This window comes from Antechinus flavipes, chromosome 5 (genome assembly GCF_016432865.1).
Source record: "Antechinus flavipes isolate AdamAnt ecotype Samford, QLD, Australia chromosome 5, AdamAnt_v2, whole genome shotgun sequence".
NCBI lineage: Eukaryota > Metazoa > Chordata > Mammalia > Dasyuromorphia > Dasyuridae > Antechinus > Antechinus flavipes.
In genome coordinates, this window is record NC_067402.1 from 174,604,619 (window position 1) to 174,627,849 (window position 23,231).

The 23,231-nt window shown below is 34.8% G+C and overlaps 1 protein-coding gene across 1 annotated transcript in view; it reads right to left on the minus strand.

The window, feature by feature from the left end:
* IRAG2 (inositol 1,4,5-triphosphate receptor associated 2) overlaps positions 1-12,396 on the minus strand; it is a 119,069-nt gene extending 106,673 nt beyond the window's left edge. Inside the window, exons 1-3 of the mRNA XM_051962424.1 lie at positions 12,392-12,396; positions 11,269-11,849; positions 5,931-6,116 (exon numbers count right to left, since the gene is read on the minus strand). Coding sequence (XP_051818384.1) covers positions 5,931-6,116; positions 11,269-11,849; positions 12,392-12,396 — 772 coding nt within the window. The remainder of the gene's footprint in view (positions 1-5,930; positions 6,117-11,268; positions 11,850-12,391) is intronic.
* Positions 12,397-23,231: the final 10,835 nt, after the last annotated feature.

The following is a 23,231-nucleotide window of genomic DNA, read 5'->3' on the forward strand; positions in this document are numbered from 1 at the left end:
ACAGTCCTGCTAGTGCCTCACTGCTGCCCCCTGCAGTCTGCAGAGGAAGCTTGATAACACACCCAGCCCCCCCCCCCCCCAAAGAAAGACTCCAGTTTTTTCTGTTTTTCTTTGGTAGTTTGTCTCTGATTAATAGACAGAATGAGCAAGAAGCTGAAGAGGACTTTAACCCTTGACAGCTTCTACACAGATAGAGAGCAGACTCTAAATCCTGAGGAGACTAAAAACAGGCAGTCCCCAGGTGAATCCCCAAAGGAGGAGATCGTCTGTTCCTCAGCACAGATGAACCTCATAGAAGTGATTAAAAAGGCTCTCACAAGGGAGCTAGAAGAAAAATGGGAAAAGAGCCTGGAGAAGTCAGTTAAAGAGAGAGTGGATAAAGAAGTAAAATCCTTGAAAAATAGGATTAGTGAACTGGAAACAGAAAACAGCTCTCTAAAAAACAAAATTGGCGAAATGGAAAAAAATTCCACAGAACAAAAGAACTCAATGGGACAATTAGAAAAAGATTTTAAAAAAGTGAGTGAAGAGAATACTTCACTGAAAATCAGAATTGAACAAGTGGAATTGAATGACTCGAGGAGACAAGAAGAATCAGTCAAGCAAATCCAAAAAAATCAAACAATGGAGAAAAATGTGAAATACCTTCTGGGGAAGACAACAGACCTGGAAAACAGATCCAGGAGAAACAATCTGAGAATCATTGGACTCCCAGAAAAACATGATGAAAAAAAGAGCCTGGACACTGTCTTCCAGGAAATTATCAAAGAGAACTGCCCAGAAGTCATAGGAACAGAGGAAAAAATAAACATTGAAAGGATTCATCAATCACCCACTGAAAGGGATCCTAAAATCAAAACACCAAGGAATGTAGTGGCCAAATGCCAGAACCCTCAGATGAAAGAAAAAATATTGCAAGCGGCTAGAAAAACCCAATTCAAGTATCAAGGAGCCACAATAAGGATCACCCAGGATCTGGCAGCATCCACATTAAAAGATCGAAGGGCCTGGAATATGATATTCCGAAAGGCTAAGGAACTTGGTATGCAACCAAAAATAACTTACCCAGCGAGAATGAGCATCTTTTTCCAGGGAAGAAGATGGACATTCAACGAAGTAAGCGAATTTCATCTATTTCTGATGAAAAAACCAGAACTTAACAAAAAGTTTGATCTACAAATATAGAACTCAAGAGAAATCTAAAAAGGTAAAGATTAATCTTGGGAACTATATTTTGACTATATAGATGTATAAAGAATACATGTATACCTTGTTCTAGAAATTGATGTGGAAAGGACATTGTACCAGAAAAAGGGTAAAGTGGGGGTAGTACATCTCATGAAGAGGCATAGGAAACCTATTATATCTGAGAGAAAGAATGGAGGGGGATGAATATAGTGGGTATCTTACTGCCTTCAGAATTGGCTTTAAGTGAAAAATCTTAAGACATATTCAATCTATGGTGAAACTTCTCCCATCTCATTGAAAAGTGAGAAGGGAAAAGTGGAAAGGGAAGGAATAAGCTAAGCGGAAGGGAATACGGGAACTGGGAGGGAAAGGGGTAAGATAGGGGGAGGAACTCTAAGGCGGGGGGAGGGATACTAAAAAGGGAGGGCTGTGAGAAGCAAGTGGTGCTCACAAGCTTAATACTGGGAAGGGGGGGAAAGGGGAAAGAAGGGAGAAAGCATAAACCTGGGTTAACAAGATGGCAAGTAATACAGAATTGGTCATTCTAACCATAAACGTGAACGGGGTAAACTCCCCCATAAAGAGGAAGCGGTTAGCAGAATGGATTAAAAGCCAGAATCCTACAATATGTTGTTTACAGGAAACACACCTGAAGCGGGGAGATACATGCAGGTTAAAGGTAAAAGGTTGGAGCAAAATCTACTATGCTTCAGGTGAAGTCAAAAAAGCAGGGGTAGCCATCCTGATCTCAGATCAAGCTAAAGCAAAAATTGACCTAATTAAAAGAGATAAGGAAGGACACTATATCTTGCTAAAGGGTAGCATGGATAATGAAGCACTATCTATATTAAACATATATGCACCAAGTGGGGTAGCATCTAAATTCTTAAAAGAGAAACTAAGAGAGCTGCAAGAAGAAATAGACAGTAAAACTATAATAGTGGGAGATCTTAACCTTGCACTCTCAGAATTAGATAAATCAAACCACAAAATAAATAAGAAAGAAGTCAAAGAGGTAAACAGAATACTAGAAAAGTTAGATATGATAGATCTCTGGAGAAAATGTAATGGAGACAGAAAGGAATACACTTTCTTTTCAGCAGTTCATGGAACCTATACAAAAATTGACCATATATTAGGACATAAAAACCTCAAACTCAAATGTAGTAAGGCAGAAATAGTAAATGCATCCTTTTCAGACCACGATGCAATGAAAATTACATTCAACAAAAAAGCAGGGGGAAGTAGACCAAAAAATAATTGGAAACTAAATAATCTCATACTAAAGAATGATTGGGTAAAACAGCAAATCATAGACATAATTAATAACTTCACCCAAGAAAACGATAATAATGAGACATCATACCAAAATGTATGGGATGCAGCCAAAGCGGTAATAAGGGGAAATTTCATATCTCTAGAGGCCTATTTGTATAAAATAGAGAAAGAGAAGGTCAATGAATTGGGTTTGCAATTAAAAATGCTAGAAAAGGAACAAATTAAAAACCCCCAGTCAAACACTAAACTTGAAATTCTAAAAGTAAAAGGTGAGATCAATAAAATTGAAAGTAAAAAAACTATTGAATTGATTAATAAAACTAAGAGTTGGTTCTATGAAAAAACCAACAAAATAGACAAACCCTTAGTAAATCTGATTAAAAAAAGGAAAGAGGAAAATCAAATTGTTAGTCTTAAAAATGAAAAGGGAGAACTCACCACTAACGAAGAGGAAATTAGAGCAATAATTAGGAGTTACTTTGCCCAACTTTATGCCAATAAATTCGACAACTTAAATGAAATAGAAAAATACCTCCAAAAATACAGCTTGCCCAAACTAACAGAGGAAGAAGTAAATATCCTAAACAGTCCCATCTCAGAAAAAGAAATAGAACAAACTATCAATTAACTCCCTAAGAAAAAATCCCCAGGACCAGATGGATTTACATGTGAATTCTACCAAACATTTAAAGAACAATTAACTCCAATGTTATATAAACTATTTGAAAAAATAGGGATTGAAGGAGTCCTACCAAACTCCTTTTATGACACAGACATGGTACTGATACCTAAACCAGGTAGGCTGAAAACAGAGAAAGAAAATTATAGACCAATCTCCCTAATGAATATTGATGCTAAAATCTTAAATAAAATATTAGCAAAAAGATTACAGAAAATCGTCACCAGGATAATACACTATGACCAAGTAGGATTTATACCAGGAATGCAGGGCTGGTTCAATATTAGGAAAACTATTAGCATAATTGACTATATCAATAACCAAACAAACAAAAACCACATGATCATCTCAATAGATGCAGAAAAAGCATTTGATAAAATCCAACATCCATTCCTAATAAAAACACTTGAGAGCATAGGAATAAATGGACTTTTCCTTAAAATAGTCAGGAGCATATATTTAAAACCATCAGTAAGCATCATATGCAATGGGGAAAAACTGGAACCTTTCCCAGTAAGATCTGGAGTGAAGCAAGGTTGCCCACTATCACCATTATTATTTAATATCGTATTAGAAACACTAGCCTCGGCAATAAGAGTCGAGAAAGATATAAAAGGAATTAGGCAATGAGGAAACCAAACTATCACTCTTTGCAGATGATATGATGGTATACCTAGAGAACCCCAGAGATTCTACCAAAAAGCTATTGGAAATAATTCATAATTTTAGCAAAGTAGCTGGCTACAAAATAAATCCCCATAAATCCTCAGCATTTTTATACATCACCAACAAAACCCAACAGCAAGAGATACAAAGAGAAATTCCATTCAGAATAACTGTTGATACCATAAAATATTTGGGAATCTATCTACCAAAGGAAAGTCAGGAATTATATGAGCAAAATTATAAAAAAGTCTCCACACAAATAAAGTCAGACTTAAATAATTGGAAAAATATTAAGTGCTCTTGGATCGGCCGAGCGAACATAATAAAGATGACAATACTCCCTAAACTAATCTATTTATTTAGTGCTATACCAATCAGACTTCCAAGAAAATATTTTATTGATCTAGAAAAAATAACAACAAAATTCATATGGAACAATAAAAAGTCGAGAATCTCAAGGGAATTAATGAAAAAAAAATCAAATGAAGGTGGCCTAGCTGTACCTGATCTAAAATTATATTATAAAGCAGCAGTCACCAAAACCATTTGGTATTGGCTAAGAAATAGATTAGTGGATCAGTGGAAAAGGCTAGGCTCACAAGACAGAATAGTCAATTATAGCAATCTAGTGTTTGACAAACCCAAAGCCCCTAACTTCTGGGAAAAGAATTCATTATTTGATAAAAACTGCTGGGATAATTGGAAATTAGTATGGCAGAAATTAGGCATGGACCCACACTTAACACCATATACCAAGATAAGATCAAAATGGGTCTATGACCTAGGCATAAAGAACGAGACTATAAATAAATTAGAGGAACATAGAATAGTTTATCTCTCAGACTTGTGGAGGAGAAAGAAATTTGTGACCAAAGATGAACTAGAGACCATTACTGATCACAGAATAGAAAATTTCGATTACATCAAATTAAAAAGCTTTTGTACAAATAAAACTAATGCAAATAAGATTAGAAGGGAAGCAACAAACTGGGAAAGCATTTTCACAGTTAAAGGTTCTGATAAAGGCCTCATTTCCAAAATATATAGAGAACTGACTCAAATTTATAAGAAATCAAGCCATTCTCCAATTGATAAATGGTCAAAGGATATGAACAGACAATTTTCAGAGGATGAGATTGAAACTATTACCACTCATATGAAAGAGTGTTCCAAATCATTATTGATCAGAGAAATGCAAATTAAGACAACTCTGAGATACCACTACACACCTGTCAGATTGGCTAAGATGACAGGAAAAAATAATGATGAATGTTGGAGGGGATGCGGGAAAACTGGGACACTAATGCATTGTTGGTGGAGTTGTGAATGAATCCAACCATTCTGGAGAGCAATCTGGAATTATGCCCAAAAAATTATCAAATTGTGCATACCCTTTGATCCAGCAGTGTTTCTATTGGGCTTATATCCCAAAGAAATACTAAAGAAGGGAAAGGGACCTGTATGTGCCAAAATGTTTGTAGCAGCCCTGTTTGTAGTGGCTAGAAACTGGAAAATGAATGGATGCCCATCAATTGGAGAATGGCTGGGTAAATTGTGGTATATGAATGTTATGGAATATTATTGTTCTGTAAGAAATGACCAGCAGGATGAATACAGAGAGGACTGGCGAGACTTACATGAACTGATGCTAAGTGAAATGAGCAGAACCAGGAGATCATTATACACTTCGACAACAATATTGTATGAGGACATATTTTGATGGAAGTGGATTTCTTTGACAAAGAGACCTGAGTTTCAATTGATAAATGACGGACAAAAGCAGCTACACCCAAAGAAAGAACACTGGGAAACGAATGTAAACTATCTGCATTTTTGTTTTTCTTCCCGGGTTATTTATACCTTCTGAATCCAATTCTCCCTACGCAACAAGAGAACTGTTCGGTTCTGCAAACATATATTGTATCTAGGATATACTGCAACATATCCAACATATAAAGGACTGCTTGCCATCTAGGGGAGGGGGTGGAGGGAGGGAGGGGAAAAAAAATCGGAACAGAAACTAGTGTCAATATAATGTAATTATTAAATAAAAAAAAAAAAGAAAAAAAAAAAAAAGAAAGAAACTCATGAAAATACTTATCAGCAAGAGCCACGAATTACCATCTATTGCTATGATCTGCTATCCATTCTTTTGTAATGGCATAGTAAGTCTCCAAATCCACAGAAAAATCTCTCTTTTCAGGGTCAAATTTGGTCCAAAGTTCTTCAAGGTCATTGTCCTTAGATTCCCAGTTAGTTATAAGTCTCAAATAATCCATTATTTTAGAAATGGCTACTTTGCCTTCTGAAAAGGAGAAAGAAAATAATTTTAAGGCAAAAATTATAATGTACATTTCAAGAAACATTTATTAAGTATCTATGATGTTCTAGGCACTAATGCCATAAATGTGAAAAATGACAGCTCCTGTTTTCAAGGAACTTACAATCAAATAGGACAATGATATATATATATATATTCAAATATGTTTGAATGAAATAAATGTATAACAGAAATAAAATAGAGAATCTTAAGATTTAAAATGTTTACATTTTCAAAAAGAGGGAATCTGCAAACTACAAGTAACTAAGTTCGACTTCAATTCCTGGCAAAATACAAAAATCTATTTCTAAGATGATACTTATAGTTATTGTGTAGAAAATGAAGCAGAGAAAACTATAGCAATATAGCTCTATCAAGGAACTAATTTAATTTCCTTTAAAAAAAAAACAGTTTTAATAGGCTGTTAGGACTATACCATACAATTGACAGAAAGATGAAGAAAACACAAGGTCCTACTATGCTTGTTGTTCATTAACTATAAAAAATGTTTGATTTGGCACAGCAAAAGGCCACTTTAATATTGATCTTTCAGTAAGAGGTCTGCTATGCATTTCAAAATCTCACACAATTCCTAGTGATAATAGCAGAAAATGTTGTCTGTTGACCCCCTAATTATTATATTATTCTAATATATTATGCTGTATATATTTTTATAATAATCTCTTCCATATTAATTAATTCTAGTTGTTTAAAAGAATATTAGGGTTAGTGCAGGGTTGATGGCCTGGGACAGAACTGAGTAATTAAAGATCATAATGTGGATCAAAAGCAAAATTTGGTAGGGGAAGGCAGATGAAGATATTAAGATCAATAGAATATGGTCAGATGAGGTGAGTTTTGAATTCTTGAACATGGAGGTACCATAAATGTGGCATGAAATAGGGAGACCTTACTTTTGGAAGGTATTACTTATGGACATGGAAAAGATCCAGGATAGAGTACAAGGAAAGAAAGGGTTCCTTACCAGAACTGAGGAACATCATTATTTGTCACAATACCATTGAGATTCATTTCCTAATACCTTGTGTTTCCAGAATATTAACCCTTCTGAGCTTGCTAAATCCTTTGGTTACACAGGGAAAATGGTCACACACGAATGAAAAATATTCAAAATATGATATGCAGTAGGACATAAAACTGATAGAGATGATCTATCAGTTCACATATCTATAGACAGTAAAAACGGGCAATAAGATGAGTACAGAATTAAACTAGAAGAGAAGAATGAGTTGAATTGTTTTTGGGAAATTGCAAAAATTTTTTTAATGACCTCAAGCTTTCCAATGGAATGTTATTTTAAAACACCAATGTGCTTCCAGTGATCTAGTATGAAATGCCCATCAATTGGAAAATGATTAACCAAGCTGTGGTATAATTTTCTTTCTTTTTGTTCTTTTTTCTTTTGAGTATTCTTTTACAAAGTAATTAATATGGAAATGTTTCACATGATTGTATATGTATAGTCTATCTCAGAGAGAGAGAGACTTTATGTGCACTATCATAATAATAGAAAAAATTAACATACCGTTGTGTTTTTTATCACAATCATAAAAAATATTTGTTAGTAGATCTTCTTCATAGATCTGGCTAACATTTTCAGTCTATTTTCTTTATTAACATCTCTTCCTACTTTCCATTCTGATCTTATTAATAAAAATATATAATTATTTCAGTTGCTTTCTCTCAGAATCATTGAACTTCAGATCTAGATCGGATGCCAGAAGTCATCTGGTCCAACTCATACCATGTCCAATGTCCAGTTTTAAGATGTGGTTTTTCAAAACATTTCAGTGTTTGGAGGAATCTACTAACTCCAGAGTCACCTCATTTTATTTTGAAATAATTCAAATAACTAGGAAGAATTTTCCTGTGTTAAGCTAAAATGTTTCTCTAATGCTTTCTCTGTTAGTAGTAATTCTACATCAAACAAAACTAGTCTAACTCCCTCTTGTACATAATAGTTGTTTCATATACTTGATCTTATGTTGTATTCCTCTGCTCTCACAAGTCTTCTCTTTTCTGAACTAAACATCTTTAGTTTCTTCAAATGCATTCTATAATATAGCCTATGGTGACTTCACCATTTGAGTGTCTTTCTTCTGGAACCCCCCACTTCAATTTATCAATTACCCTCAAAAAATGTGATGGCCAGGTCAGAAAATATGCATACACATATATATTTATAATCTGAGATACATATACACATATGCTATGCTACCCAAGAATTTTTTAAAAATATTATTGTAAAGTGGTTTGGAAGAGAAAGTTGATAGAGTTTTACTAGAATGCTCCTGTATTTTACCATTTTGGCTCTTCCCCAGATATGGACATACTACTTTTATTCTCCCTTCATACTCTCTCCTTTCTTGATCTTATCCATTCCTGCTGCTTCATTTTTCATTCTTATGTAGATATCTCTCCAAAATCTTTTTATCTAGAACCTATCTACTGAAGAAAATAACTCCTTAAAAAGCAAAATTAGCTAATTTGCAAGAGAAGTATAAAATTTCACTGAGGAAAAGAACTCCTTAAAAAGTAGGACAACCATATCTAGGGAGTAGGGGGAAAAGATTAGCCAATGGAAGAAAAATAAAAGGAAAAATATGACAGAGAACTGGAGAACAGTATGTGTATAAATGAGTGTCAATAGTTTAAATGCTACATAAAGTTCCAAGAAAATGAGAAATCAGAAAAGGCACAGGATTTTGTAAATTAGGAGGTCAATAACAACACTGGAGCAAATACTATCAGAAGAGTGACAGGAATGGAAATCACAGTACAAGGGAGTCACTAGGGAAAAAAATAGAGACATGAGCTGATTTTTTTTTTTTAAGAGAAAACTGTAGAGGAAAGGAAATTTATATGATGGAAACTTGAGGACATACTAAGGAAAAAGAAATCATTTTGTTTGGTTGGTTTTTTAGAATAGATGAGATTTGAAAATATAATAAGTAGAGGTGAAAGAACCAATAAATAGGGAAAGATTGAAGAAGAAAGATTAAATATCATAAAGAAGCAAAATCAGTTATTGGAAAAAGTGCACAGAATTGTCAGAGATCATTAACATACTAGAGAACATCTGGAGTTATCTATTCTATATATCATTTTATAGGATAATTGACAAGCTAGAGAACATTTAGAGGGGCAGCGAGATGGCACAGTATCTAGGCCTGGCACCAGGAAGATGAGTCTTCCTGATTTCAAATTTGGCCCCAGACACTTAGTTGTATGACCCTGGGCAAGTCACTTAATCTTGTTTGCCTCAGTTTTCTCATCTCTAAAATGAGCTGGAGAAGGAAATAGCAAACTACTTCAGTATCTTTGCTAAGAAAACCTCAAATGGGATCATGAAGAGATAGACACAACAACAAATTGGTTAGAAGCCTCAAATTCATAAGACACAAAGATCATTTAAGGGAAGAAAAAATATTTCAGAAAAGACAAAGTTTCTTCAAGTATTTGATGGGTTGTCATGCAGAAGTAGGAGTATACCCATTCTGGAGGACACCAGAAGATAGACTTAGAAGCAATGTATAGAACTTTCAAAGAGGAAAATTTAGGCTTGACATCAGAATTAAGTTCCTAACAACCTGAGTGACCTGGAAGAAAAATGGGCTGCCTTGAAGGATAGTAGGTTCCCTATCATTGGAACTCAGATTGGATGGCGACTTGTCAAGGATGTTGTAGAGGGTATCTTGTTTGGGTAAAAATGTTGGAATACATGCTGAAGTTTCTTCAGCAGAGACATTAGTTGGCATAGTGGATAAAGCTCATACTTGCTGTCAGAAAAGTTTGAGACTGAAATTCTCTTCAGATATTTATTAGCTGTGTTACATCAACTTTGACTGCCTCAGTTTCCTCAATAATAAAATGGGAATTATTATAGCAACCATCTCACAGAGTTGCTATCAGGATCAAACGAATTTTATGTTATTTGGAAAGCACTTAGCATAGTGCCAAGCATTCGTTAGTAGATGCTTAAAAAATACTTGTTCCCTCTCTCCCCCATTCCAATTTGGAAATTCTGTGTTTATGTGTTCTGGAGTCCCTGAAGAATCAGATATTGAGCTAGCTGAGAGCATCTAGTATAAGATCATAAGAGGATGATTGAAATAAGTAGCATAAGACCCTTGCTATCGAAAGGGTTTTCTCTTTTTGTTCACACTTAACACATGGATCAAAACAATTGACATTTTAGCTATTCAAAAATGATCATGTCTCTCCAAATGTGCATCAGACTCCAAATTGTGTCATCTACTTCATTAGCCCATTCTGCAGAGAACCCTTTGTCCCCTTGAAATGATTTGTTCATATCTTGTATTTACTTTTATGTGTACATATTTTTCATCTTCCATAGACTGTATGGAAATCCAATAATGACAATTTCACAAATATATTTCCTCTTTACTCATAGAACTTTTTGCTTCTAGCAAAGTAACTAAGACTATTCTGAATTTTGACTCAACTTTCCTCCTATGTGCTATTATGTTTATATTTTAATTTGGTCTTTAAAATGCTTATTTGTTTTTTAAATTCAATGTTAGAGTACAATAGGGATGGGGTCTAGATTTGTGATTTCATTAGCATAAGGAACTCCTAAGTGAGGAAATTCATTTCTATCAAAAGAGATGGGCACTTTCATAATTTTAGAGAGCTGTTTATTCCACTGAGAGTTAAATGATTTGCCTAGAGTCATACAGTCAATCTGGGTCAGAGGTAGGACTTGGGAACAAGTCTTTCTGACTTTAAAGCCAGCTTTCTATTACCTCTTAACTGCCATGATGCCTCTCTGAGTACATTACTATATATTACTAAAAATTTTAAATACTTCATTCCATGTAATTCATTAAGCACTCTGGTAGTCACTCAGATGTATTAAATGTCAGCCATGGTACCCAGGCCCCACCCCTGGTTACTTATAATATAGACTTCCAGATCCTCAGATAAAATTTTTTAGTTCAGGGGCAGAAAAAAACATTAAAAATTGAAAGGTAAATGTGAAGGATTCCCTCTCCCTGTTCAATTTTTGAGTAGTTTTTTTTTCTTTCTCAAAATTCTATAGTCAAATAAAACGAATGCTTTATTTGAAAGAGTAAACATTTCAAAGAATTTTTACCTTTTTTATTCAGTGATAGCCTTCTTGCCACCAAAGAATGGTCTAGACTTTGATTAGAAACATAATGAAAATCAAGGGTTGAAGTAATAATATCATTTCCAAAAAGAAAATCTTTAAATTCACTGCTAGAAGTTAGTTCATTCTTTCCCATCAGGAACACAAAATATTTCTGATTCATTGCTGTTATTCTTGGCTTGAAGATTTCTTCAGGGCTTTGGAGAATGAAAGAATATATTGCTTTTTCAGGAGAGCTGAGATGAGAGGGACGTTGAGTGGCAGAAGACAAAGGTTGAAAATAAGAAACATCAACTTTCTCAAGACTTGAGAAGTGAACTTCTGATTCACAAGAATGTTCGATAGTCAACTTATTCAGTGTTTCTTCAAAAATTTCTGGTGTCTTAATGTAAATACTATCAAAATTCCTAGAATGAAATCTGATCATTTGAACTATAGGATGTGAAGACTGGTCCCTCTTCTGTATCATCTTGATCTTCCTACACATGCTTTCCACTGGATTATGACACTTATTTTTTGCCTGTCTTTCAGAAGCCACTGGTGATTTTTCCTCTGTGTCTAATTTTCTGAAATTCAGATAAAAGCAGATAAGTTTTCAATACTTGAAATATTGGAATCTATTTAGCAATATATGATGTATCTTTAAATCAAATTTGAAAGTGTAGGAACAATATTGTTAGTCTCAAGAATGCTTTATTATTTAATTCAATTCTTATCTATAGTTCTTATATTTCTAAGTTTAAACAACTTATATCAAGATGTAATGCTATTTTTGGGTAAGATAAGACATGCTAAAAAGACAGCATATTAGCATAGGTGTTCTTTTGAGATATCAGCCATGATACAAATGCCAAATGACTCTTTTATAAGCATAGACAATTTAAAGAAATAAAATAACCGGAAAAAAAGATGAAGCACATGATAGTACCCTTATATGTCTTATCCAAATTGTCAAAAGAAATGGCAGGAGCATCTTGAAAAAATGTATGATGATAGAATGACAATTCTCAAGAACAATGATACAGGTTATTACAGGAAAAATGGAAAGAACAAATCTATCTTGATAATAAAGAATCTTGGAACTTCTCAACTAGAAAGGAATTTCAACATCATTGATCTAGTTCAGGGATTGTTAACCTGGTCTATATGAATTTGTTTTAAAAAACCATTTTGATAATTATATTTCAATTTTCCTTTATAATTTTATATATAATATTTTATGCCCTTAAAAACATGAATCTGAAAGGCAGTCCTTAGGATCCATCACATTGCCAATAAGGCTTATCACACACCCAAAGGTTTAAGACCATCTGATCTGGTCTAATCTATTCATGTGACTTTATTTTGGTTGGATGAAGAATGGTGTCTCTTGGCCTTATACCTCTGAAATTTTGAGACTGTGACATGAGATTCAGAGAAGAAGCAAAGAGTTAGCTTGGCACCAGAACCCCAGATTTCTGAAACTAACACCACTGCTGTTTAAGTGGAGGTTTACAATTCCACAGCATATAATAAACTTTATGAAAATGAAAGTGAAATTATTCTATTTTATATCTTAGTCAAGCTAAAGAGAACTTTAGTTTGTTTTAAAAATATTTTCAATGTTTCCAATATATGGAAGTTCACTATTTTTTTTTCCATTTTGGGAGACTCAGAAGAAGCACAAATTAGAGTAAGATGTTTAAAAGAATAATAGAATACATGGTTCCCCAAACTCCAGGCCATTATGAAATAAACCCCATTAATTTAATCTATTGTTTCTCTTCTTTATAGAGGCTGTCCCTACCCCCAAAGCCAGGAATCTATTTCCTTCTTACTTTTGCCTCTTAAACTTCTTAACTTCCTTCAAAGCTCAGTTCAAGAAAACAGATCTAGAAGATGCCTCAGACTACATTCGGATTGAGAAATTCAAGATAAAAAAAATTAGTTTGTTATTTTCCCAGCCCAGGTCAGGTTAGAGAGTCAGACATCTTTGCGGATGCTAGGGATGTAGTCTAGCCAGAAAAGGCAGTGGAGAGTATTGAAGCATAGTGAGGGGGTAGCCCCCCAACACACACAGTGATCTGACCTTGTGCAAGGTACAACAGGTACCAGTGGTTCAGTTCACTATCTAGTTCCTGGTCACAGATTTGGAGCAGAATAAGGCAAGGATCTGCACCTAAAGATAGTACTTCAAGAAGAGTGGTTGTGGATTGAATACTGTATATCTAGAAAGGAACACACTCAAAAGGAAGCAGTAGTTGGGCAGTTCTGGCCCAGGAGAGACCAGGACTTCAGATCCAGCTTCTAGCCTCATCTGAAGTCTTGAATGGAATATACAGAACAGTAATCCAAAAGGAAATCTGTAGTTCTGCCACATTGAACCTGCTAAGTGTTCCAGCTGGCAGATGGTGGCTGACCAATAGCTGCTGTGTTGTGTTTTATTTTTTATTTATTTTGTCAAACACACCCAATTGCATTTTAATCCGGTTCAGGCTGCACTGAAGAGTTACAGATGACTGACTTGTGGCTGGCTAGTAGCCTGCGATAGAGAACAGGTTGCATGGGTTTTATGCCTCATTCATCCACATCCTACTGTAATGCTTAGGACAATGTGATTCAGAATGGTTACTAAATCAATGACAATAAAATGGATAAAAAATAAAAACTTAAAAATGAAAAGATACCCTCTGATCTACATGAGCTGCTTAATAGACCAACATAACAAATTATTTTAGTCTGTATTATCTGACTACTCTATTTTCCTCTCTCTCCCATTGCTTAAATTATTGACATTCACAGAATCATTGTCACTTTTATTGTTAACGTAATTTTTGATAAATGTCAAATTTTAGTATTTGTTGGGTTAGCATTAGCCTTTTATGAGTCATCTCCCTGATGAAGTACTACAAACCAAAATTAAAATTCCTAACAGTCCAACAACTCCAATTTAGCTGGTGCTGAAAAGAGATCCAAATATGACATGACATATTTTAAACATTGGCTTAATAAATTCATATCAATGTCCCCTACTTATTAATTTGAAAGCCTTAAAACTTCTAAACTAAAAGATTTTTTTTTTAAATTGCATGCAAGGGATTTATTTTCTTGGAAGTTTAAAATAGTCCATAAGTTTTTTTATGCATATCATTTGTAAGCATGTGAATTTTTAAAAATAATATTTTTCAAGAAGTGTTTTAGAATTCTCAATTGCTCAAAGGAATTCACTATGGGTAGGAGAAACAATGCATCCAACTCTCTCCCTTCTTTACAAAGATGGGAGACTAAAGGTGTGGGGTACTATAATGCCAGATTTTCTTAGTGTGTTGGTTAATTTTGCTGAATTTTTTTCCTTTTTTTATTCTTCATTACTATATCAGTGATGCAACATCTAAAGATATCAACAAAACATCTTCTTTAAAATAGAAAAAAATAACCTCTTACTATTCAAAGAAAAACAAAGAAACAAGGCTTCTTGTTCTACAAGGGGCATAAAGATAAATGACATAGAAGGAAGATTTAAGCTGACAATTTGCTTCACAGAAGGACTGAATTTGAATTTGAAAGAATTTCAGATCATCCAAATTCTTTGAGAAATAATATCTTCCTTTCTTAGTATGATTGAAAATTTGATTTTATGCCCAAAACAGGTGTCATATTTCATTCTATATTTTAAAGCCAATTCATTAGAGTAACATCCATCAAAAGCCAGCAGATTTCAGAAACTGACTTAAAAAAAAACACATTTAGAAAAACAAGAATTCAGTTTCAATGTAGACAATATCATGTAAAATGTCAATGTTATACAAAATATTTTGCTTTACAAAGAAATCTTTAAACTTTATTGCTTCTAATCATCTCATTTCTTCCATGACAGTGTTCAAAATATGGACAAATGCAAGTTGTTCAGTATCATTTTTCACTTTCTTCAGAGAATAATTAAATTTCTGGCTGTAGAAAAACCAAATTTTGAATAATATCTAACAAGCGATTCAGTACTTACTGTATACGCCATCAATAAATTAAAGGTGTTAGTAATATATATTTAGAAAGCCAAATATGATTTTTAGAAAGTTACTAGCAATAACTTGTTTTGGACCCAGAGGTCTTTTCTTAACTACTAGATACCACAATATTTTATCATGACATAAATAACATCTATCTTAAAACCCATCTTTCCCTTCTTTACTGGACATCACTCTCTGCACTATATACCATAATCCAGGCAAATTGACCTCTTTTTTTCCCTCACATTTGGCACCCCACTTCCCTCTTTTACTCCTTCCTCATCTCCAAATCAGAATCTCCCTTCAAAGCACAGTTCAACTACTGTTTTCTATGTGTCCTCTCTTTCAACTGTTATTGCCCTGACAAACTACACTGTATTTATTTGTATGTATTCTCCTTATTGTTTTTCTGTATATATTCATATATGTACTTGTTGTCCCCCTGGTTAGAATTTAAACTCCTTAATAGTGAGTCCCAGCACACAGCACAATGTGTGACACATTTAATTAATAAATGTTTGTTGATGAAGCCAAAAAACTGTTCTCCAGTGAAATTAGAAAAAAAAAAAGATAGATTATTATTTTCTGGTTACCCAATGAATTTAATTCAATTCTGTTCAGGCATCAAATACCTAATATATACACTAGGCTCTAGAGATATAAATAAAAAAATGAAGGCAATGTCTGCCTTTAAAGAGTTTACATTCTACTGATAATTTTTTTGAATCCATTTATCTTGTTAAGGCTCATCTTTGTAACAGGAAAATGATATTTTTTACCTATGTTCCATAGAAAGTTATCAGAAATCAATTAAAATCATTTCTAGAAACATGTCCTAGATATACTAAATGTTTAACAAGTCTGCTTTCTGAAAACTTAGTTATCACTAAAGTCAAAGAGCTGATACATAACCTTTAACTATTAAGCTCCCTTGACCTTATTGTGAACATCTATTACTGGGACAATCCCTAAAGGAAGAACATCATACTCTATACTTCTTAAGTCCAACAAGTCTGTGTATTTGTTACTTTAATTCATATCTTAGTATAGAAATGTTTTTTTTTTTTTTTTTCAGGAACTTAGGCTGATACCAGAAAAAAAATCTATGACAGATCTTCAATATTAAGAATTCAGGGGAAGCCTCAAACCTAGAATCTCAAACAACAAACAAGAACACAAATACTCAAATAACAAAAATTATTCCTTCTGACAATATAAAAGTTTCTAGCTGGAAAAAATCTCAGATTAGCATGTTAATTTTCACTCAATGAAACAAAATCATCTTTCATTTATTTTTATATGCCATGTTATTTCTATTCCTCCTCAGGCTTCATAGAATGTAAATAAGTTTCTTAAGGTTGGAGACCTTTATTTTTGCCTTTTTAACTCCAGCCCCAGCGCATAGCAGACATTTTGAACAAGCATTTATCAAGTAATTGCAATCAAGTGATTTCTGTTCTCAAAAAGCTGACATTCTTCTGGGGAAATTCCAGTAATTACTCTTACACTCATTTTGCACTGTTCCCCCTTTCTCTTTCTCCCTTTCTTCCCTCGTTTATTCTTCCTCCTTCCCTTCTCCCTTTCTCTCCCCAAACTCCAGTTGGGGAGTGATAGCTTATTATTTTTTTGGTGGTTTATTTTTAATAATGCTTTTATCAAAAATTTTTGAGACAAATTAAACATTGCTGGTGCTGGAAATGCATTACTATGAAATGCTGATTTCGTCACTTGTATAGAAAGTGATTTTTCATTTCCTACAGCTGCCCTTTCTCAGTTTTCTTAATGAATCACTAGAATTTTCTACTAAATTGAAATCTAGACAATGCAAAAATCAGAGAATTTTTATCCTATTTATTCCAACTGCCAGAAAATTGTTAAGCTAGGGGAGATAATGCACACCCTGAGATGAAGCATTTTCTTTTGCCAAAGGAAGAAAAAGTCCAGCATTAGCCACAGGTCCAACTCTTTACCTTAGGGTGAGCTCACCAGCTTGAGTTGGCTTCCTTATGGAGGCTTTCCAGGTACCATCTTCTGAAAAGTGAAAATGGAGTCTGGAGGCGTGGTTGGGGGCTGCTTGCAGGTGGGGCCAAATTAGGACTAACAGGGCCCAGATGAGCTACTCTCTGAGTAGGACTTAATTCTTTGGTTTTAGAGATAATAATGGGAGATGGCTTTAAGGAAGAGCCAGTTTTCACAGGAACTATAATGTAGTGGAAGTGGATAGAGAATTGGTCCCAGACAGGAAAGGTGGAGCTCAAGTCCTGATTATGACACAAACTGCTTTTTGACCCTGAGCCAAACAGTTTAGTGTCTCAGGCAACTAAATCCACAGGTATAAGGGCAGAGCAGCTTTGAGCTTAGAGGGAATTTGCTTTTTCAGGGGGTTCCCTATGCCAAAGAAATGAGGATTTCTTCAATCTGCCTTCTAACATGAGAATTAGAGCAAACAAGGGACCCTTAAAAACCCTCTTTATAATCAGGATCTCACCTGTGGATCATGGTGATGTTAAAGATAATTTGGTGACAACCCGCGATAAACAAGTTGTGTAGCAATGCTTTTGCATGCATTATAGACTAGTGGGAAATGAAATTTTATGGGTAAGGAGAACAAAACTAGGGGAAAGCCCTGTATTTTCCCCTAATACTCTAATGTTAGAATCCAGAAGGGTCAAGAATGAAGGCCCTGGCACTGTAATAACTCTTTTTCCAGAACCTGCAACTAGAATAATTTCTCTGTCTTTAAATTAGGAAAAATAAATTGAAATAATAGAGAATATTGATTCAGCTTACAATCTACATATTCCCTAAAGATTTGTTCAATTTTTTCATGCTGAACTTAATTTTAAGGCATGAAATTTTTTTTCTGTTAAACAATTTCTTTCACTAGCTTGCTGGATTTTGCAAAACTTCCCAACTAATGAAAATTTATAGCATCCATATTTTGGGATAAGAGATAATATTGTGATAGAATGAAAAAAATACTAGATTTTAGGATAAGAAGATCTGGGTTCAAATTCTGTCTTTGCACTTAACTATGTGACTTTGAGAAAGACAGTTAACATCTCTGCATCTCAGTTTCCAATCTGGAAAATAAGGGGATTAAACTAAAAGACCTCTGAGTTTCCTTTCAATATTAAATCTATGATGCTAATTTACCCCAAAGATTTAAAAACCAATATAAAAGCCAAAAGTTTTTGTTTTTGTCAGTCATTTTTCAGTGATGTCTAAATCTTATGACTCCATTTAGGGTTTTCTTAGCAGAGATAAAAAAAATGGTTTGCCATTTCATTCTCTAGATCATTAATATTGATCTCTAGATCAATTTGAGGAAATTGAGGCAACCAAATATGTCCAGGATCAAATAGCTAGTAAGTATCTGAGGCTGTATTTGAACTCATAAAAATTAGGCTCCTGACTCCAGGGCCAGCACTCTAACCACTGTGTAACCTAGCTGCTCTAATGTAGGTTTTCCCTATACAAAAAAGAAGTCAATGATGGAAACAAAAATGAAATCAGCATCCTGAATCTATTAGAGCCTAGCACTTTACAAACTTTAAATCATATATAAATGCAAGGTATTATCACTATTTTATTCCTCTCTGCCTCTTCATTTGTAAAATGAGAAGAATATTACTTATCTCACAAGATTGTTGTGAGGATCAAATGATGTAGCATACTTAAAGCACTTTTTTAAAACTTAAAGCTCTAAATAAAACTTTTATTATAGTTAATGTTTCTATGGAGATATAGCAAAATATATTGTGCATTTTTCAAAACCCACACAATTCAGTATAAAAGGAGTCATATTTATTTGCATTCTTTGCTAATAATATGTTAAGTATTTATATATACACACACACATTCTGGATGTCTTGGATTATAAATTATCCCAGCTTGTCTGTTATAACATTTAACAAAAAAGGGTTTAGAGAATTCCAATGTAATTTATATTTAATTGCATAAATTATTTAATTATATTTAAGCCCAAATTTATTTTTCCCAAGGCAAGGAATTAAGAATTGTAAATTTTAAAATTTCTATCTATTCCTTTCTGAAAGATATGAAGAGTAAAGAGAAGACTTTGAAGGAAAAAATACAAGGATTCTTCTTTATTTTGTGTAAGGGAAATGGAAATAATATTAATATTAATAACAGCTAACATTTATTAGCATTTAATGGTTTGTATCTATCCTCACAACAATCCTGGGAGCTGGCTACCATTGTTATCCCTATTTTACAGATGAGAAAACTGAAGTTGACAATTTAAGCCACTTTCCCAGGGACATATAGCTAGTATTTAAGTCTATATTTGTACTGAGGTTTTGACTCAAGGTGGAGTGTTGGAGATAAAGAATGTCATTTGGGTTAATAGGACTTTAAGGTGGAAAGGAACTTAAAGATCACTTAATTCATAAATGTACAAATTGAGGCCTAGAAAAATTAGAGGATACTTGAACATGGAAGCCCTGTAACAGAAAGATTACTAGTCTTAGCAAGATTTGGGTTTGATTCATGCCTTGTCTAATTTTTCTCATCTGTTAAATGGGAAGAATATGTTTCATTCCACAGAGACAGGAGGTTAATGAGCATTTGGTATGGAAACAATCATTTTAAAATGTTCTTAAATTCTTATTACTTTGTTATGTCCAAATAATTACTTAATACCTGTTATATGGGGTTAAGATGGCAGAGAGGAGGCTCACAGTTGCATAAGCTCCGCGCTTTCTCTCACTATCCACTTCATTACAAGCCTCTGAATCAATGCTTGACTGAAAAAAACCCACAAATAGTTACCAAGAGAAGCCATCCTTGAGATCCGCCAAGAAAGGTCTGTCTTTACTGGAGGGCTGGGGCGGTTTTAGATCGGGCGCAGGCTGAGGGCAGCGGCAGTGAGAGCACGGGAGCAGAGCTGAGAGGGGGTGGGGAGTGATCGTAGCCGTCTCTGCGGGGAGAGCTGCGCTACAGGTTTGGAACCTGCAGCAAGTCAACAGCCCAGCAGAGAAGCTAAAAACACCGGGGCTGAAGAATACAACCGCAAACAGCTGGAGTCTCTCAGGACCTGGCCGCCCCCCCCTCCCCCCCCCCCCCCCCCCCACAGTGACTCAGCACGCTTTGGGATCTCAGAGCGCAGGCGCAGCACAGTCCTGCCAGTGCCTCACTGCTGCCCCCTGCAGTCTGTAGAGGAAGCTCGATAACACACCCAGCCCCTCCCCAAAGAAAGACTCCAGTTTTTTCTGTTTTTCTTTGGTAGTTTATCTCTGATTAATAGACAGAATGAGCAAGAAGCTGAAGAGGACTTTAACCCTTGACAGCTTCTATACAGATAGAGAGCAGACTCTAAATCCTGAGGAGACTAAAAACAGGCAGTCCCCAGGTGATTCCCCAAAGGAGGAAATCATCTGTTCCTCAGCACAGATGAACCTCATAGAAGTGATTAAAAAGGCTCTCACAAGGGAGCTAGAAGAAAAATGGGGAAAGCAGAGTGAGGCTTGGCAAAAGGAGAGGGAGGCTTGGGAAAAGGAGAGGGAGGCTTGGCAAAAGAGCCTGGAGAAAGTTAAAGAGAGAGTGGATAAAGAAGTAAAATCCTTGAAAAATAGGATTAGTGAACTGGAAACAGAAAATAGCTCTCTAAAAAACAAAATGGGCGAAATGGAAAAAAATTCCACAGAACAAAAGAACTCAATTGGACAATTAGAGAAAGATTTTAAAAAAGTGAGTGAAGAGAATACTTCACTGAAAATCAGAATTGAACAAGTGGAATTGAATGACTCGAGGAGACAAGAAGAATCAGTCAAGCAAATCCAAAAAAATCAAACAATGGAGAAAAATGTGAAATACCTTCTGGGGAAGACAACAGACCTGGAAAACAGATCCAGGAGAGACAATCTGAGAATCATTGGACTCCCAGAAAAACATGATGAAAAAAAGAGCCTGGACACTGTCTTCCAGGAAATTATCAAAGAGAACTGCCCAGAAGTCATAGGAACAGAGGAAAAAATAAACATTGAAAGGATTCATCGATCACCCACTGAAAGGGATCCTAAAATCAAAACACCAAGGAATATAGTGGCCAAATGCCAGAACCCTCAGGTGAAAGAAAAAATATTGCAAGCGGCTAGAAAAACCCAATTCAAGTATCAAGGAGCCACAATAAGGATCACCCAGGATCTGGCAGCATCCACATTAAAAGATCGAAGGGCCTGGAATATGATATTCCGAAAGGCTAAGGAACTTGGTATGCAACCAAAAATAACTTACCCAGCGAGAATGAGCATCTTTTTCCAGGGAAGAAGATGGACATTCAACGAAGTAAGCGAATTTCATCTATTTCTGATGAAAAAACCAGAACTCAACAAAAAGTTTGATCTACAAATATAGAACTCAAGAGAAATCTAAAAAGGTAAAGATTAATCTTGGGAACTATATTTTGACTATATAGATGTATAAAGAATACATGTATACCTTGTTCTAGAAATTGATGTGGAAAGGACATTGTACCAGAAAAAGGGTAAAGTGGGGGTAGTACATCTCATGAAGAGGCATAGGAAACCTATTATATCTGAGAGAAAGAATGGAGGGGGATGAATATAGTGGGTATCTTACTGCCTTCAGAATTGGCTTTAAGTGAAAAATCTTAAGACATATTCAATCTATGGTGAAACTTCTCCCATCTCATTGAAAAGTGAGAAGGGAAAAGTGGAAAGGGAAGGAATAAGCTAAGCGGAAGGGAATACGGGAACTGAGAGGGAAAGGAGTAAGATAGGGGGAGGAACTCTAAGGCGGGGGGAGGGACACTAAAAAGGGAGGGCTGTGAGAAGCAAGGGGTGCTCACAAGCTTAATACTTGGAAGGGGGGGAAAGGGGAAAGAAGGGAGGAAAGCATAAACCAGGGTTAACAAGATGGCAAGTAATACAGAATTGGTCATTCTAACCATAAATGTGAATGGGGTAAACTCCCCCATAAAGAGGAAGCAGTTAGCAGAATGGATTAAAAGCCAGAATCCTACAATATGTTGTTTACAGGAAACACACCTGAAGCGGGGAGATACATGCAGGTTAAAGGTAAAAGGTTGGAGCAAAATCTACTATGCTTCAGGTGAAGTCAAAAAAGCAGGGGTAGCCATCCTGATCTCAGATCAAGCTAAAGCAAAAATTGACCTAATTAAAAGAGATAAGGAAGGACACTATATCTTGCTAAAGGGTAGCATGGATAATGAAGCACTATCTATATTAAACATATATGCACCAAGTGGGGTAGCATCTAAATTCTTAAAAGAGAAACTAAGAGAGCTGCAAGAAGAAATAGACAGTAAAACTATAATAGTGGGAGATCTTAACCTTGCACTCTCAGAATTAGATAAATCAAACCAGAAAATAAATAAGAAAGAAGTCAAAGAGGTAAACAGAATACTAGAAAAGCTAGATATGATAGATCTCTGGAGAAAATGTAATGGAGACAGAAAGGAATACACTTTCTTTTCAGCAGTTCATGGAACCTATACAAAAATTGACCATATATTAGGACATAAAAACCTCAAACTCAAATGTAGTAAGGCAGAAATAGTAAATGCATCCTTTTCAGACCACGATGCAATGAAAATTACATTCAACAAAACAGCAGGGGGAAGTAGACCAAAAAATAATTGGAAACTAAATAATCTCATACTAAAGAATGATTGGGTAAAACAGCAAATCATAGACATAATTAATAACTTCACCCAAGAAAACGATAATAATGAGACATCATACCAAAATGTATGGGATGCAGCCAAAGCGGTAATAAGGGGAAATTTCATATCTCTAGAGGCCTATTTGTATAAAATAGAGAAAGAGAAGGTCAATGAATTGGGTTTGCAATTAAAAATGCTAGAAAAGGAACAAATTAAAAACCCCCAGTCAAACACTAAACTTGAAATTCTAAAAGTAAAAGGTGAGATCAATAAAATTGAAAGTAAAAAAACTA